This window comes from Mustela nigripes, chromosome 3 (assembly GCF_022355385.1).
Source record: "Mustela nigripes isolate SB6536 chromosome 3, MUSNIG.SB6536, whole genome shotgun sequence".
Lineage (NCBI taxonomy): Eukaryota > Metazoa > Chordata > Mammalia > Carnivora > Mustelidae > Mustela > Mustela nigripes.
The window spans coordinates 68,112,812-68,127,238 of record NC_081559.1 but is presented as its reverse complement, the minus strand read 5'-3'; the positions used below and the strand labels follow the sequence as shown (position 1 = coordinate 68,127,238).

The 14,427-nt window shown below is 43.4% G+C and overlaps 1 protein-coding gene across 6 annotated transcripts in view; it reads right to left on the bottom strand.

Moving 5' to 3' along the window:
• RAPGEF4 (Rap guanine nucleotide exchange factor 4) overlaps window positions 1-14,427 on the bottom strand; it is a 288,407-nt gene that overhangs the window by 62,574 nt on the left and 211,406 nt on the right. For all 6 annotated transcript variants that reach the window (XM_059394172.1, XM_059394171.1, XM_059394173.1 and 3 more), the window contains 2 exons: window positions 3,127-3,211; window positions 1,236-1,296 (listed from right to left, as the gene is read on the bottom strand). In XM_059394172.1, the coding sequence (XP_059250155.1) occupies window positions 1,236-1,296; window positions 3,127-3,211 (146 nt within the window). The remainder of the gene's footprint in view (window positions 1-1,235; window positions 1,297-3,126; window positions 3,212-14,427) is intronic.

Below are 14,427 nucleotides of genomic sequence, written 5' to 3'. Positions count from 1 at the left end.
AGCGATGATAAAAATAAAAAATATTCGGGGTGCCTGGGTGGCTCAGTGAGTTAAGCCTCTGCCTTTGGCTTAGGTCATGATCTCAGGGTCCTGGGATTGAGCCCCACATCTGGCTCTCTCTCAGAGCCTGTTTCCCCCTCTCTTTCTGCCTGCCTCTCTGCCTACCTCTGAACTCTCTCTGTCAAATAAATAAATAAAATCTTAAAAAAAATTTTTTTTAAATAAAATAAAAAATATTTGAATGAACTTTTAAAATGTAGAGAAAAAGCATTCTTACTAAAATAAATACACATGTTAGGAATACCACTTTTGATGACTGAAAGTAAAACATTTTGAAATACAGTTTTTATAACTCTTTGCTTTTACGATTCATGTTCCTACTTTATTGACTAACACAGTCTGAAGAAAGGGCAAGGTTTTCCAAAGAACATCTCTTGAAAAGTTAACAGGTGTCCATTTAAAAAGGTGTCCTGTGTTTCACTAAGTTTAAAAAGTATCCGTTTAAATGGAGTGAACATTTTTCTTTATTGCAGAATATCTGCAAACCTTAGCATCTTGATGTGTTTTCTGATTCTCCCTGGGAGATTAGAGAAGGCAGACTTGAGTAGACCATGAACCATGTTTCTCAAGAGTGATTTTGGAGAACTTGGGGAAAATGATGGCCTAAACAATTTTGATCACATTTATTAATATCAAATTTCAGTTTCTTGCTTCCAAATACCAGCATAGAACTAAACAGCTTGGGTTCTGGAGAGATGATATACTAGCATTGCTTCAGTATCTGAAGCAAAGAAATTCTCTCTTGGAGCTGAGAGCAGAAGTGAGAGAATAAAAAGCAAGCAGGGTCATTTATCGCTTTAACAGGAATCTCGAAAGATAGACTTATTCTCCGAAAACCAAACTGAAGTGAAGTCATTGTGCAAAGGTCCTGCGTGGGGTCCTTTCCTGACGAAGTCACTGTTTCCCCCGACCCACCTTTAAACACTGTCTCGAGTCAGCAGGGAGCAAGTGGGGACTCAGGCCACCAAGAGCTACGAAGCTGGAAAGGAAAACCCCCATGCAGTAGCAGAGCAGACGCATGCTGAGAACAAACCAGGTCCCGGAGAAACCAAACCACCACGCGACATTCTACTAAGTCTGACCTGAGCCCAAAAAAAGAAAGCATTTGCAGTCAGGTTCCTGGGGCCTGTGCTCACGAGAGGCTCGCTGGGCACAAGTTCAACACGTTTACTTACGCACAGTTCCTCCTTTGGCATGAGATTCAAAAATGAGGACCCCTGCTAACTCTCGTTTCACCTAGAGGAAAAAGAGAAAGAATTCAGAATGGGTAGATTTGGGGGGTGGGGTGGGACTTGTTCTCCTTCCAAGCAGTGCTGACTGTACCCTTATGTCCAGACAGCCACCCCCCATTTTGCTGGCAGCTCCTCTCATGCAGAATCACTTTCACTAGATTTGCCACCAGATTCTTAAGGCTCTGACAAGAGCGATTTTGTAGGCTAACTCATATATAAGATGATCTCCCCAGAAGCCATGTAAAACACAGCTTCATGTGTACGAACTAGCCAGCTTCTCTGCCCGTGGTTCAGCCTGAGTGAGAAGGTGGGAACATCTACGATCTCATCAGACTCTGTTGCTGTGAGAGGCCCTTCCTTTCCTCACACATACTGAGTCAGCTACCCATGTGTTGGGCAAGTCAATGCCTCAGAGGTGAATAATTAAGCCTAAATGTGTGAGAGGATTTATATTCCCACACAGCTGATTATTTTAAAAATTCTAAATTATGGCCCCAGATTTTGGCTCTATTTCCCTAAGAACGAAGTGACCTGAGAATTTCCCACAATGCCAGGGCCCCTGGGGTTTGAGCTGGAAGAGGAGACTCCCTGCCATCCTCTCAAATCCCACCACGCTGGGCAGGTCCCAACAGGGGAATGCTGGGAATCTGGAGCACAGGTAGGGGAAAGGAGTCTCCCCTCACTTCCCTCTACAGCACGAACTCATGATGCCTACTACCCAAGCTGAGGCACCCAGGCATTAGACCTAGGCCCACCCTAATGGACAGAGTGAGGATGACCAGGCAGTGGTGTGGGAGAAGGGCGGCTGGGCTAGACCATACCCCTGAGTATTGCAGGCAGGTAGGTAAACCAGCTGCTAGACCCCCAGAAGTGCAGCAGGTGAGGAATGGGAAGGCGGCTCCTTCTGAGTTGAAGAGGGAAGGGAGCCCTTTGCTTGGAGCTGTGGCAAAGCAAGTTCCTCACTGCTGTCAGGAGACCTAATACACCCCCACCCCACCACCACCACCCGATGACCCTAGGCACGGCAACCAAGTGATGTCATAACGCCATCTAGTGAGCTGGGAATGAAAGGCAAATTAGACACGGAGATATTGCTGAGAGGCCTTAGAATATGATCTGCAGATATTGAAACAACTTCTGTTTATATTGCTGCTGAATTACTAGCATATAGGAGACTTGTTACCTGGAAATCACATTCCTGCATTTCTTCTATGGGAGGAGGTATTTCTGTCCCTATTTAGAGGCCAAATTTCTGTCCACTGCCCTCCTAAATAACCTAATCACGTAAACGTTCAGAGTCTGATATAACAATAGGGCCATTTTTCGCTACATTTTTTGGGTACTGCTATTAGGCTCTAACATCTGAAGCAATGTTCTCTCGAAACTTCTGCTTCCTTTTGAAAGGGCAGCAAAGCTGGGCAAAGCTGGCCCTGTGGGCCAAGACAGGCCATCTCGATGTCTCTCCTTCTGGCTCTCTAGTTCAATGAAAGTGTCTCAGAGGTCCTCTTAAGGCCTAGCTCTCTTGTCTAACCCAGATTCATTTTTGGAAGGATGAAGTTCATTCTTTGGTCCTACTCACTCACACTACTTTAGGATTTAGGGCATGTGGACAACCACTAACAACAGGATAATACTTGATCCATTTTGGGATTGTTCTTGGGTATAACTTCCTTAGCATCTCATGAGGGAGAGTGGGGGTGATTTATGAGGTATGAGGTAGCATTCAGGTATTCCTTCACCACCACCCCCATACCATAATACTCTTCTCCACTGCTAACAGTGCATTTTCCACCCCACACCCTCCTCGAGGATGCTCAACCAGGAGACAACCTACTGTGGTAGACAGATGGGATAAGGCCTTAATGTGAATGAGCTCTTCATAGATAATCTCTAGGTCATCCACAGTCCTCTGGCCAGGTCTACAAAGAGAAAAAGTAAAAAGAAAACAATGAGAAAGAAAGTCATTGCAAAAACTTGAAATATAGAAATGGGATTCAGGGATCAGTAATGTGTTAAGGGGATTTCTTAGGAGCAATTTCTGCAAAAAGATATTGACAAAGGGAAAGATCATGCCATTATAATCCCTAAAGGGATTTTTGAAATGAATGGGTTCCTTGATGAAAGAATGTGCCCATAGTACCCTTCCCTTCCAATCTGAGGGAAGAACATCCCTACTCACATTATAATCAGCTAATTCTCTCACTTTGTGATGACTGCTCTAAAAAAATTGCTTTTCATTACCCTCTGAATCAATAGCTACAAATCTTGTCTTTTAACACATCTAGGAACAATTGATTTCATCAACTAGATGATTGATCCAAATGATTTGGGATCCTGTGTGATGTCTTAGCCTAACAGAAGAATGCTCCCATCACTGTTTTGGGTTATGTAACATGCTTCCAGCGCAGGGCTCAAATAGAGGGTTAATACAGACTCAATATTTTCTCTCCTGCCCCTGAGGAAATGAGGGCATGAGATGAGCAGGAGGCAAATAGTCATGTCTGGGATGAATTAGGAAGAAAGGGAGAGAAGGAAGGTATACACTCTCATTTCCCAAATGAGACCCACAGATGCCCCATGGATGACCAGTCTTCCATGAGATGTCAATCAGTGTTGTATCTAAATTTTTTTTCTATTAATTATTATAAAAATAATATATAATTACCTGCCTCTAAGGATAGGATATGAAGGTATCACGGACATTTTGGCAGAAGAGGACTGAGCAGATTCCTAATCTTCTTCTGAGTCTGTGATTTTCTGGAATCGCGAATAGTGTTTAATGATAAACCAGTGATAATTGATACGATTGGTCAATAATCTGGGTTTTTTGTGCTCTCTGCAATAGAAGAAACCCTAGCAAACATGTTTCAGAAACTTAAAAAACAAACAAATTGTTTATTAATTCTCAAAATGCTATGTGGATGGACAGGCAGCATTTACTCTCAGCTAACTGGTGCAGTCATATATGTAACCTTTTATATAACCATCAGTCTATGTATTTTGTTCTAAAATTTCAACAATTTATGATATTCCTCAATGTCACTGTATGTTAAACATTTAAACCTCAATGAAGTGTTTCTGATGGTGTTTCATCTTTAATTATGTCACATTTTAAAAAGCGTTCCTTGTTCAAATAAATATGAGGGTGTGGGTGTATTGAGCAGAGCACTGGATTTTGAGTCCGAAGATCAAGTTTTAACCTCAGTGCAACCACTCACCAGCCATGTGACATTAGTGTCAGCCTCATCTGTAAATTGAGAACAATACCTTCCTGAGACAGGTGTGAGAGCTAAAGAAGTAGTGAATATGAAAGTACCTGCATATTTATTTAAGCGGGGGGGGGGGTTGGCGGGGGACCCAACAAACCAGCAAAGTGATATTCAAAGCTCAAACCCTTGCTTAAGAAGTTAAACAAATTTTACAGATAAAGTATGAAATTTGGGCCAGCAAATTACATCTGAAACTTCGTGAGTTATTGGGTAAGTAGTCTGAGCAATCAAAACTGAATTGTAAATATTCTAAAATAATTGCCTGGATAAAATGATTTTGCAGCCATAGTCTATGTCATAGGAGGGACTTGACAGATCAAGTGTGGCTACCTGGAGGAAGAAAAGCTCTTTGCATACCTCCCGCATTACCTTTTGAAGGGCAGCTTTGACATAAGAAAAGAATAGGATCTTTCTTTTCTAGCATCACAGAGGGTATGTTTTCTAATCCTGACTATTCAAAGGGACAGGTATCCAATCCATGACGCCAGGCAGCTTCACCTCCTACGAAACTTCACCAAAGAAGGACACAACTGTGTACCAACCTGGTTGGTGCTTAGGGATGGAACTCTAGAAGTGTGGGACCCAAAGACACCGGAAGAGAAAGCTAAGGCCTTTCGGGCTCTCTGGGAGCCAGGCCTTGTCAGTAAGGGGCCTAATCTACTACTTGACTTAGACCTGGGGATTTTGAAACTGGGACCCTCAGGGATTTAAAAGTCAATTCAGTCACCTCAGCCCATCTCCCACGACAGAGGCAGCTAATGTGAAAGTCTCAGGTGGGCGTAATAGGATTATGGCTCTCGAGCACGAGGAGCAGCCCTGCTGTTCATGCTACTTGACATCAGCGGCAAATAGCACGGACCCTCCTAGAAGCCTGGCTAAAAGGGAAAACAGTTGGCAAGCCTCATTCTCACCTCCGTGGGGAAGAAGAAAACTCAGTTGGGGAAAGAAAGGGTTGGAATTTAGCTGTAAAATCTTGACAGCTTCAAAGTTTTGGGAGCAGGTCTCAGGGTTGAGGAGGAGTTTTTACGATAGTCTTGATGTGAGCACCATAGTGATCAACTCTTACCGATTTAAAAAAAAAGAGCGCTGCCTTTAGAATCTATAAATCCCATCATATTGAACGGATATTTCAGTTCTGTACTGTTTATACTATATTTCAATTAAAAAAAATGAAAATGGTTCTATTTCATCCAAGAGTTACATGAAGTTAGCATGAAGAACGTGGTCAGATTCTCAATGCAGCATTTGACACAGTGGTTCAAGGCTGCTGTTGAGCCGGGTCTCGACTGGGTCATCCTAGGACCTTCGCTGAGTGTGGGAGCAGAGAGGTGAAGATGGGAAAGAATGTGAAGAATTTTTGCAATCTCTTCCACTCCCTGCTGCCCCAGGCCAGCTGAGCGCTGCCTGGAGTTCCCTGCTCTCCCAAGCCGCTGTCCTCCTGGCTCTCTCCTGCCTTCCAAAGTGCTGCTTATCGTGCCTTCTCTGGTCTGTTGTTCTTTTGTTCACTTCCTGGGTTGTGCTACGCCCCAGGGTTCTGCTGTCAGCTCTGTGCTCAGTGTGTTCTCCTGTCTCTCCCTGGGGAAAACCCCCCAACTTTCATCTATGTAATGCTGAGACCTGAATCTTTGTCTCCAAACAGATGTCCCTGAGCTCCAAGAGCTTCCTGGCCATCTCCTTCCAGATAAGCCACAGGTACCACAAGGTCAGTTGGTCCAGAAAGGCTCCCTCATCCCCCCACAAGGCTCTGGGAAGGCGGACCTCAATCTACTTTCCCGGACTCCTCTGTCTCCCCTCCTTCACCCCTTCCCTCATGGCTCTGCACCAGCCATGCCAGACACCTCTGCATTCTTCCAACATGTGAGGCTTGTTCATGTCTCCAAGACTTTCCACATGCTCCTCTCTTCGCTGTATTTTGTTCTGCTGCAAGCCCAACTCAGATGTCATCTCTCCTAGCTAAAATTGGTTCTGCAACCCTATTCTTCCATGACACATGGTCCTGCTGCTGTGGTAATTACCACATACAGTCAAGAATGCTTAAATATCCATAACTCTAGTCTGCTCTTCTCAAGATAAGCAGCATCTGGTCGTGCAAAGGGCACTGGATTGGAGATCTAAATCGGGAACTTCCTAGGTACGTGATTGGTGTAATGCCTTGTTGTTTCTGACTCTGTAAAATGGGAATAATAAACAGGGTTGTCATAAAGATTGAATGAGTTAATATACACAAAGTATCGACACATTGGAAATACAGCCCAAGTGCAGGAAAGCGTTATTACCAACTCATCAGATGAATGAACACATGTTCTTACAATTCATGCTGAACTCAGGGTCTGCCCAAAGAAGAAGGCAGCAGTACTCTGGACCAGTTCTTGTTCTGTGGCCTAAGGGAAATGGGGGCTTGTGCTCTGCTATCCTTCCTAATAAAGGTCAAATCAGATGAAATGCCCATGACACAATTCACTTTTGATATGGCACGGGTTTGTGTCATGATGAATTACTAAATTAATAATGGATGAAGGAGCTAGGATGTGAATATTGAACCTCACCTCTTCAAATCCCATAAAATGATAGAAAAGACACATTTTCTATAGGATTATAGATTTTATTCATCCAGTTGTGAGGAGGAAAGTCACTCTGTCTAATTAAATCAAGATCAGTGGTAGCCTGGAGAGAGGGGGCCATCGCAGACCAAGCAACATTTGTGGGGCTCAGCCATTTTTTGGCCATTTTTTGTCTGCCATACTAACAGTCCGATGGGAAAGGTATTTTAAAATCCAAAACAGCACTGAAAACAAACATGCATCACCATTACCACAAACCACAAAATAGTACTATGGGCAGACCAGAGAGTTTTAGGAATTCTTGGGTGACAGAAAGTAGAGAGGAAGAAAATGTCTGAGAAGTGACTAAAGCCACCACAGCACCACCCTCACAGAAACTACCACGAGGGGAAGACAACAGACAAGACAAGGGCAGGAGAGGGTCAGAGTGGTTCACCAAAAGACGGCTTCTCTCAGGTCAGTGGGCAGTTGGCCATCTTTCCTATGCCCCATTCAGAGCGGGAGGCAGTGCAGAATTTCCAGTCGGGCTAAAACTTAAGACCTGCTCTCTAAGACAAATGCCCAGGGACAAGCCTGGGAGAGAAGACCTGGGCCCTCCTGCCAGGCACAGAGGAGGAATAGCAGCTCTACCCAGAAAGGCTCCACTCCTGGGAAACTCTCCTTAGTCTGGCAACTAATGGGTGGAAGGGAGGTGGCTTCGGCCAGCCTGCTCCCCATGTGCCTCTCATAAAGTGAAGCCTCCCAGGAAACATGGTCTCTGCTGCCTTTAGAGGCGGCTCTGTTGGGAATCTAGACCACACCTGCGCAGAAATCCATGTGGCGGCTTATTCTCCACCCAGTCCTCCAGTCACTGATAACTACTCCAGAGAAGCAAACGCTTCCACAGGAACTAGCTGGGTGCTGTGGAGAAACCCACGGCAGCTGTTTGAAACAGAATGGAACAAAGCCTAAAAACAGTTTCGTCTCTGAGTCCTAAATAACATTCAAAATGAAAGGGGGAAAAAGAAAGAAAGAAAGAAAGACACAACCCCATGGTCTAACGTGGTCAGCGTGATCACAGGGCAAGCCACTGTCATTTGGCCATCCACCCAGGTAGCAGTGAACTTTTCGGTCCTGTTTACAGCAGATGTTTTAATGAGGTGACAGAAGTCAGGACTGCAAGGTGCGAGCGGACTTACTCTAAAAACATGAGTATATTCCCGGTTAACAAAGCCACAAAAGCATTTGCAGGAGGTTGGCCACGAGCAAACTCACTGATGTTCCTGGGGCGTCAGCCTATGGTTACGACTCAAAGTGGAGGGAAGTCCTGGAGAGGAGGTCAGCTGGAGCACAAGCGGTCAACCTCTGCCCACAGGAGTCAATCACAATATGAGTCCCTCTCCCGCCCCAGGTGGTTCTTCTGGTTTGTGGCTGGTGACAAGGAGAGCCAGCCCAGCCTCTCCCAAGGCCGCCAGCTCAGAGCTGCTGTGCCATCTAGCGTCTCAGGAAAGACTCATCTCTCTGCTCTTGATCTGTAGTCCTCCCCAGCCCCCACCCCACCAAAGGGCACCTGATAACAACTACAAGTGAGCCTTCCCCACCACAATCACTGCACAGAGTCACATTTTAAAAGCGGGTTACTCATGGCAAACAGTGGCAATGAAGCACCTCTCGTGCTTTGGTCTTTACGGGGGTGACAGGGGAAAAAAATGGAGAAGAGATCCTGCAAATCAGACCCCAGCCTGTTCAAACAGTAATGAAAGGGTCCCAAGGACTGAAGGCAATTTGGCTTTCAAGAGTCAAGGGAACACTGTGCCCCAAGCAGGAGGAGGGAACTCCCAAGCACCTTCACAGAGTAACCGATGAGGCCGGGGAAGCGAACGGAGTCTCTCGCTGCTCTGAGTGGCAGCCGGGGAATGGACCCGGTCTTTACTTGTCCTTCTCCAGATGTCACAGGGAGAGATATTAGGCATCCCTGCTTCTTTACAAATCTGCGTGGTGCCGCATTGATGTGGATTTGTCGGATCCTGCTGTGGGAAGGCCTAGTTTCTGCAGGGGATGCATTCTGCCAGCAATGTCTAGTTACAGACAAGATAATAAACGGGGATGGATGGAGAAGCAGTTTATACATTAAAGGATGGGAGGGCTCAGGTGATATTGGAAGCTGCTGGTAAATACAGTTTTATCAAGGAATTTATCAAGGTCAGAGACAGAGCTCCCCAGCTATTGGAACGTGGATAAAATGAGGGATTCGTCCAGGCACTAAGCAGCACGTTGGCGTGGCCAGTGGTAAAATATGCTGGTGAGAAAGTAAATAACCCAGTTCTTCTAGACCCGTTGACCAGTAGACTTTGTCCCTGGTGCGTGGGGAGAATACCCAGAAACGTCAATGTTATAAATATTTAGTAACCCATGGTCATGCTTCAGAATAAAGGAAATGCTTTATTATTTGTTTGTCCTGAGGGGTGGGGTGGGAACGCTTTATTTTTCTTGCAACACTCCACCTCATCCCACCTGACTGTCCAGCTTTTAAGTCATTTCTCAGACTTGGAACATTTTCCAGCACTCTTAAGATCTTAGATATCCCTTCTTCCACTTCCCTTAAAGGAAGTTTGGGGTCAATCACACCCTCTTGTCAAATAAACCAACGAAATGTGCTTCATTTCTCCACCTCCCAGGACCCTCGCTTCTTAAGACTTGGATCTTCAGGGTTGGAGCCATTCCAGAAACCTGGGGACTGGACCTTTAAAGTGTCCTGCCCCGCTCTAGCTGCTCACTTCCCTGCCACACCACCACCCCTTTGCCTTATCTTTAACCCAGAAAGGAACTTTTAAGTTTACTTCCAATGAAAGTAGGCATTTTTTTTTTAGTTCTGATAGCAATGCCTGGGAACATGGGGATTCTTTCCTTCTTTGTGAGGTTAGAAATGAATACAGTCTACCATTGCAGTCAAGGGCAGATGTCTTATGAATATTTCTGAGAAATGAAGTCATCTCCATCAGAGTATGGGGTAAGTTTCCATAATTAAAGCCCCCGAGTGCTAAGTGTTTTTAGGACAATGTAATTTAAGGTTTTTCACATTTAGAAACTGAATACGTCCCCCTCCAAAAAAGAAACTGAATATGCCCAGCATTCTACCAGCACAAGCGGTTACTACAGGGGCACACTAGAAGTTTAATATTAAACCTCTGAAAAGATGCAAGTAGAGATATTTTCCTTTAGGACACCTAAGCAGCAAGTTGAGAAAAACAAATCTGGATGGCGTCAAGCTACTTGCTTGCCCTTGTGTCTGACGCATATATACCGCAGACAGAAAATAGAAACGTTTTGGGGGAGGTGCTGTGTAGATGCAGTATTACTTTTTCCTTGCAAAAATTGATTCTTAATTAATCAGAGACAGAGGGATTATGCGTATTTTTTTTTATTTCACTCCTCATTCAATAAATACACTAGAGAGGATGAAGTTGAAGCAACCTAACAGAGAAAAGAATATTCTTCATGGAAAAAAAAAATGGAATGAAACTGGATTTGGAGTAAGCAGACATGAGGACTCGGTACACAGTTCAGCTACATATACTTCTGTGTGATGTCAAGGAAAGCCCTTGACATCTACTAAGCTCAATTTCTCCATGTGTAAATGGTGGATAATATATAAGTCCTGTTCATTTCATAAAGTTGTTTTGAGGTTCAGGATGGGAGGTATATAAGTTCCCTATATATACTATGTAGTGTGATTCATCTAATAATTATTAAGTTTTGTTTATAATCCTGGCTAGCGAGTTGATGTGAATATTTTTCTAAGTAGATGATAACACTTGTATTCCATTCAGGTCTATAAGGTAATAATTGAGTAAGATGAGGTTAGTCTGTAATAATTATTTTTAAATAAAGTATCCATGACATCTTTCCTCATCAATGCTCTAAGAATAAACCCAGGAGGACATTTTGAACCCTCTTTGGCCCGAGAAAGGTGGTAGACCACAGTCCTGAACACAGATTCCAGAGCCAGACAAACCTGGACCAAATCCTGGGTCCAACACAGGGAAGTGATTCAACCTACACCCGTTTCCGAATCCACAAAATGGAGATGATATTAATACCTAGTATTAATAGATGATATTTAGTTCTGTTGAAAAAATTCAATTAGATTTGTTGAGCACAGTCCCTCGCATACATGTGCTCAATAAATGTTGGCTGTGATTGAATATAACTGCACTTCCTTTTCTGTTTCCAGTCTGCTTGTGAGGTTGAGAGAGGGTAAGCAGGTATTCTTACACCCGCTTTGCAATTTAAGAGATTTGTAATCTGGAGATGTTAGGTACTCACTGGTGATTTGGTGAGACTAGAATCCAGGGCTCTGGAGCTCCGTCTTAACCTTCACTTTATTCAGCAGTCTTGTGGGTCAAATGCATGTGTCTCAAATGCTGTCCTTAATTTCTCATGATAGAATTAATTTTTAAGCTCAAAGAACTCACTATCTGGCATCACGTCTTTAGTCTCAGCATCTCCACAGATAGCAGAGAAACCTACTCACTGCAAACCACACCTCCCTTTAAGGCTCTTCAGTGGTCCCCGAATGGCTATAAAATACTATCCATCGCACAAATGGTACACAGCAGACACCCCACCCCCACCCCCACCCCTGCAATCTGACCTGGGCCAAACTCTCCAGTCCCATTTAGTAGCACTCATAGTCTGGGCATTCATTCAGTGTGAAACAGCTTATTGTTCCCTGCTGGAACTTTCCTGACATCTTTCTGGCCCCAGGCCCACCCCTGCACTCCTGTCAGGCTAGGAGTTCTTTCTTTGTTCCAGGAAAAAGAGCACTAAGATATTATTATTATTATTATTATTTTGCTGCTGGAAAGAAAGGCCTTGAGAATGAGCCTAACATTCAACAAGGACTAAATGTATTAGGGACATTCAGAAGGCTGGCTACTATGCACCTATTAAAAATCCTATCCTGGAAGAATATTTAAGGTTAAGGGAGAATACCACAATGTATTTTTAAGGGCAAAAAGTTAGGAATTGAAAAATGACCAGAGGGATATGCACCAAAATGCTGATAATTATCTCTGGGAGACGGGATTGCAGGTGCTATTTATTTTTCTTTAACTCTTTAAGGTAGCTTCCAATATTTTTGCAATGAACACATTGACTTTAACAATAAGAAGTCATTAAAACCTTGAGGTAATCTTATAATGAGGCCTACGCTGTAAATGGGCAGCTACACCCATCTTCCCCTCTCCCAAATCTGAATCTCAATGGCAGTAATCCAGTGGTTGGCTGCTTGGGCACGTAGACAGGAGGGTTAAGTAGTAAATTGCCTTCATAGGGGAGAGGCAACAAATCCAAACCCAAGAAATGGCCCACTTAATGCAATCATTTCTTCTGGTAAATTTTACAAGCTTTCACTTAGGGCACAGCAATCTCTCCAGAAAAAAACAAAGGCAAAGTTTGTCATGCAGTGAAAGAAAAGATTCACAATGAATTTCTCAGTTCATAAAGATTAGGGTCTGTAAGTCATGTTTCGTTTTTCATCTGATTTGTATCTGAGAATGAATTTCATAAATTTGAACATTTATTGGCATAGCCCAACAGAAATCAAAGCCCTAGGCACCACTGATTTTAGGCTTGCTAATCTGGGCTCCCCTGAGGAAGCAAATTTCCCTGTAATTATCAGGATTTCAAATTTCACACCCTCAAAACAGTTTGGACAGATAAAGACCCAATTAAAAGAGGCTCTGCTAATTTAGAGAAAATACACAGCCTCTCAAATGCCCTCTAGAGCAAGTATGTGGAACAGCAGGTGGGGGTTGCCTTAATGCAGCCAACTGATCCGATTAACACTCCCACTCCCACCGCGTATTTTCTCATATCATTTAATCATCTAAATTGTTTCTTTTTAAACTTATGCCCTATAGCATATGTTAGAAAATATTAATTTATCCCATGAAATAAAGGACCTCAACTTTCTGAGTTCCTGACATGTTAGGAAGATTCCAGAATCTGCCAAGAATTCTGCGTGTGTGTGTGTGTGTGTGTATTCATATATCATGTCTTTGTTACACATATTTACATATTTATATATTATTTCTTTGATATACATATATATATATATATCTCCCCTCTTCTGCTCAAGCCAAGTAACTTAACCCTTTCCCTACTAGTTAAGCTTCTAGACTTGTAAGGAATTTCAAAACTGCAGACCTACCTTTGGCAAATGGCATCTAGCTCATTTCCCTCCCACCTTTAGGCTGGGTTTGGACGGATCATGCCAACAGTGGGACATCATAACTCACTTTTCTTGGAAGAAGAGATTGAGGGGCATAGAAGTATGACCAGAGCCCTCTTTGTGTCCTTGAAGCCTCTTTTTATCCAGTGGGCCCCTGAGCTTATAAACCCCTGCTTATCTGGTCAGGGTACATCTTCTTGCCTGTGGCCCCTATCCGAAGTCTGCTCAAACGTAAGCAGAAGGAACATTTCTATTGGCAAGGAATTCCACTGTATCTACTTGCTGTAGGGTAACCTCTTGTCTTTAGACTTATAAACAAAGCAAAATCAAAACAATTAGCTCCGAGAGCTCATCTGAGATTTGATGGCCCTGTCTGTGAGCTACAACAACAGCACCGTCAAACTGTCACTGTTCTATAGTACTTGCCCCCCAGTGCCATCCAGGTCTGCACCTGTGAAACCAGGATGGGCATTGTGAGTCACTCTGCCTGCCACCACACAAAAAGCTAATTTCACATTCAGAATGTATGTTTTTTTTTTCAATACCAATAGCAACAAGAGTATGCCAAAAAATTTCCCCTGAAGCTCTATTCTGTTTTTTAAACTACAGAACATTCTTTCATAGTCTGACAGTTAAAATGCTGCAGTTAATGTAATAAACAGAGAATTTTTCTAAGTAGGCTGTCAAAACAAGTGACATTTTTTTTTTTTTTGCTAGCGAGTCTCAGATTCAGAACAATGGGAAGTACCTTTCAAAGCAACATCTTCATTATACAATCAAATTCTCAAAGTAATCTTCTCATCAAAGAATATTGTGTTATTTCTTTCCCAGTAATTATCAGAGTTCTGCAGCCCCTCCAGCAGTGGTGACTATTATAAAATGCAGCTGTGCTGAGTTAAAAAAAATTGGGGGGGTCCTGCCCCGGTCAATATGGAGCCAATGCATCTCTTGCCTCCACATTTCCTAATGACTTGGCTGTCTGGGCAGTAAAAAGTCCACATTTCTAGGACCTTTGAACATGCCCTCAAGTTTCGAGGAGCAAAGTGCTCAGCTAGTCTCTTTAAGGGTAACAGTGATACTGGCAATTCTTG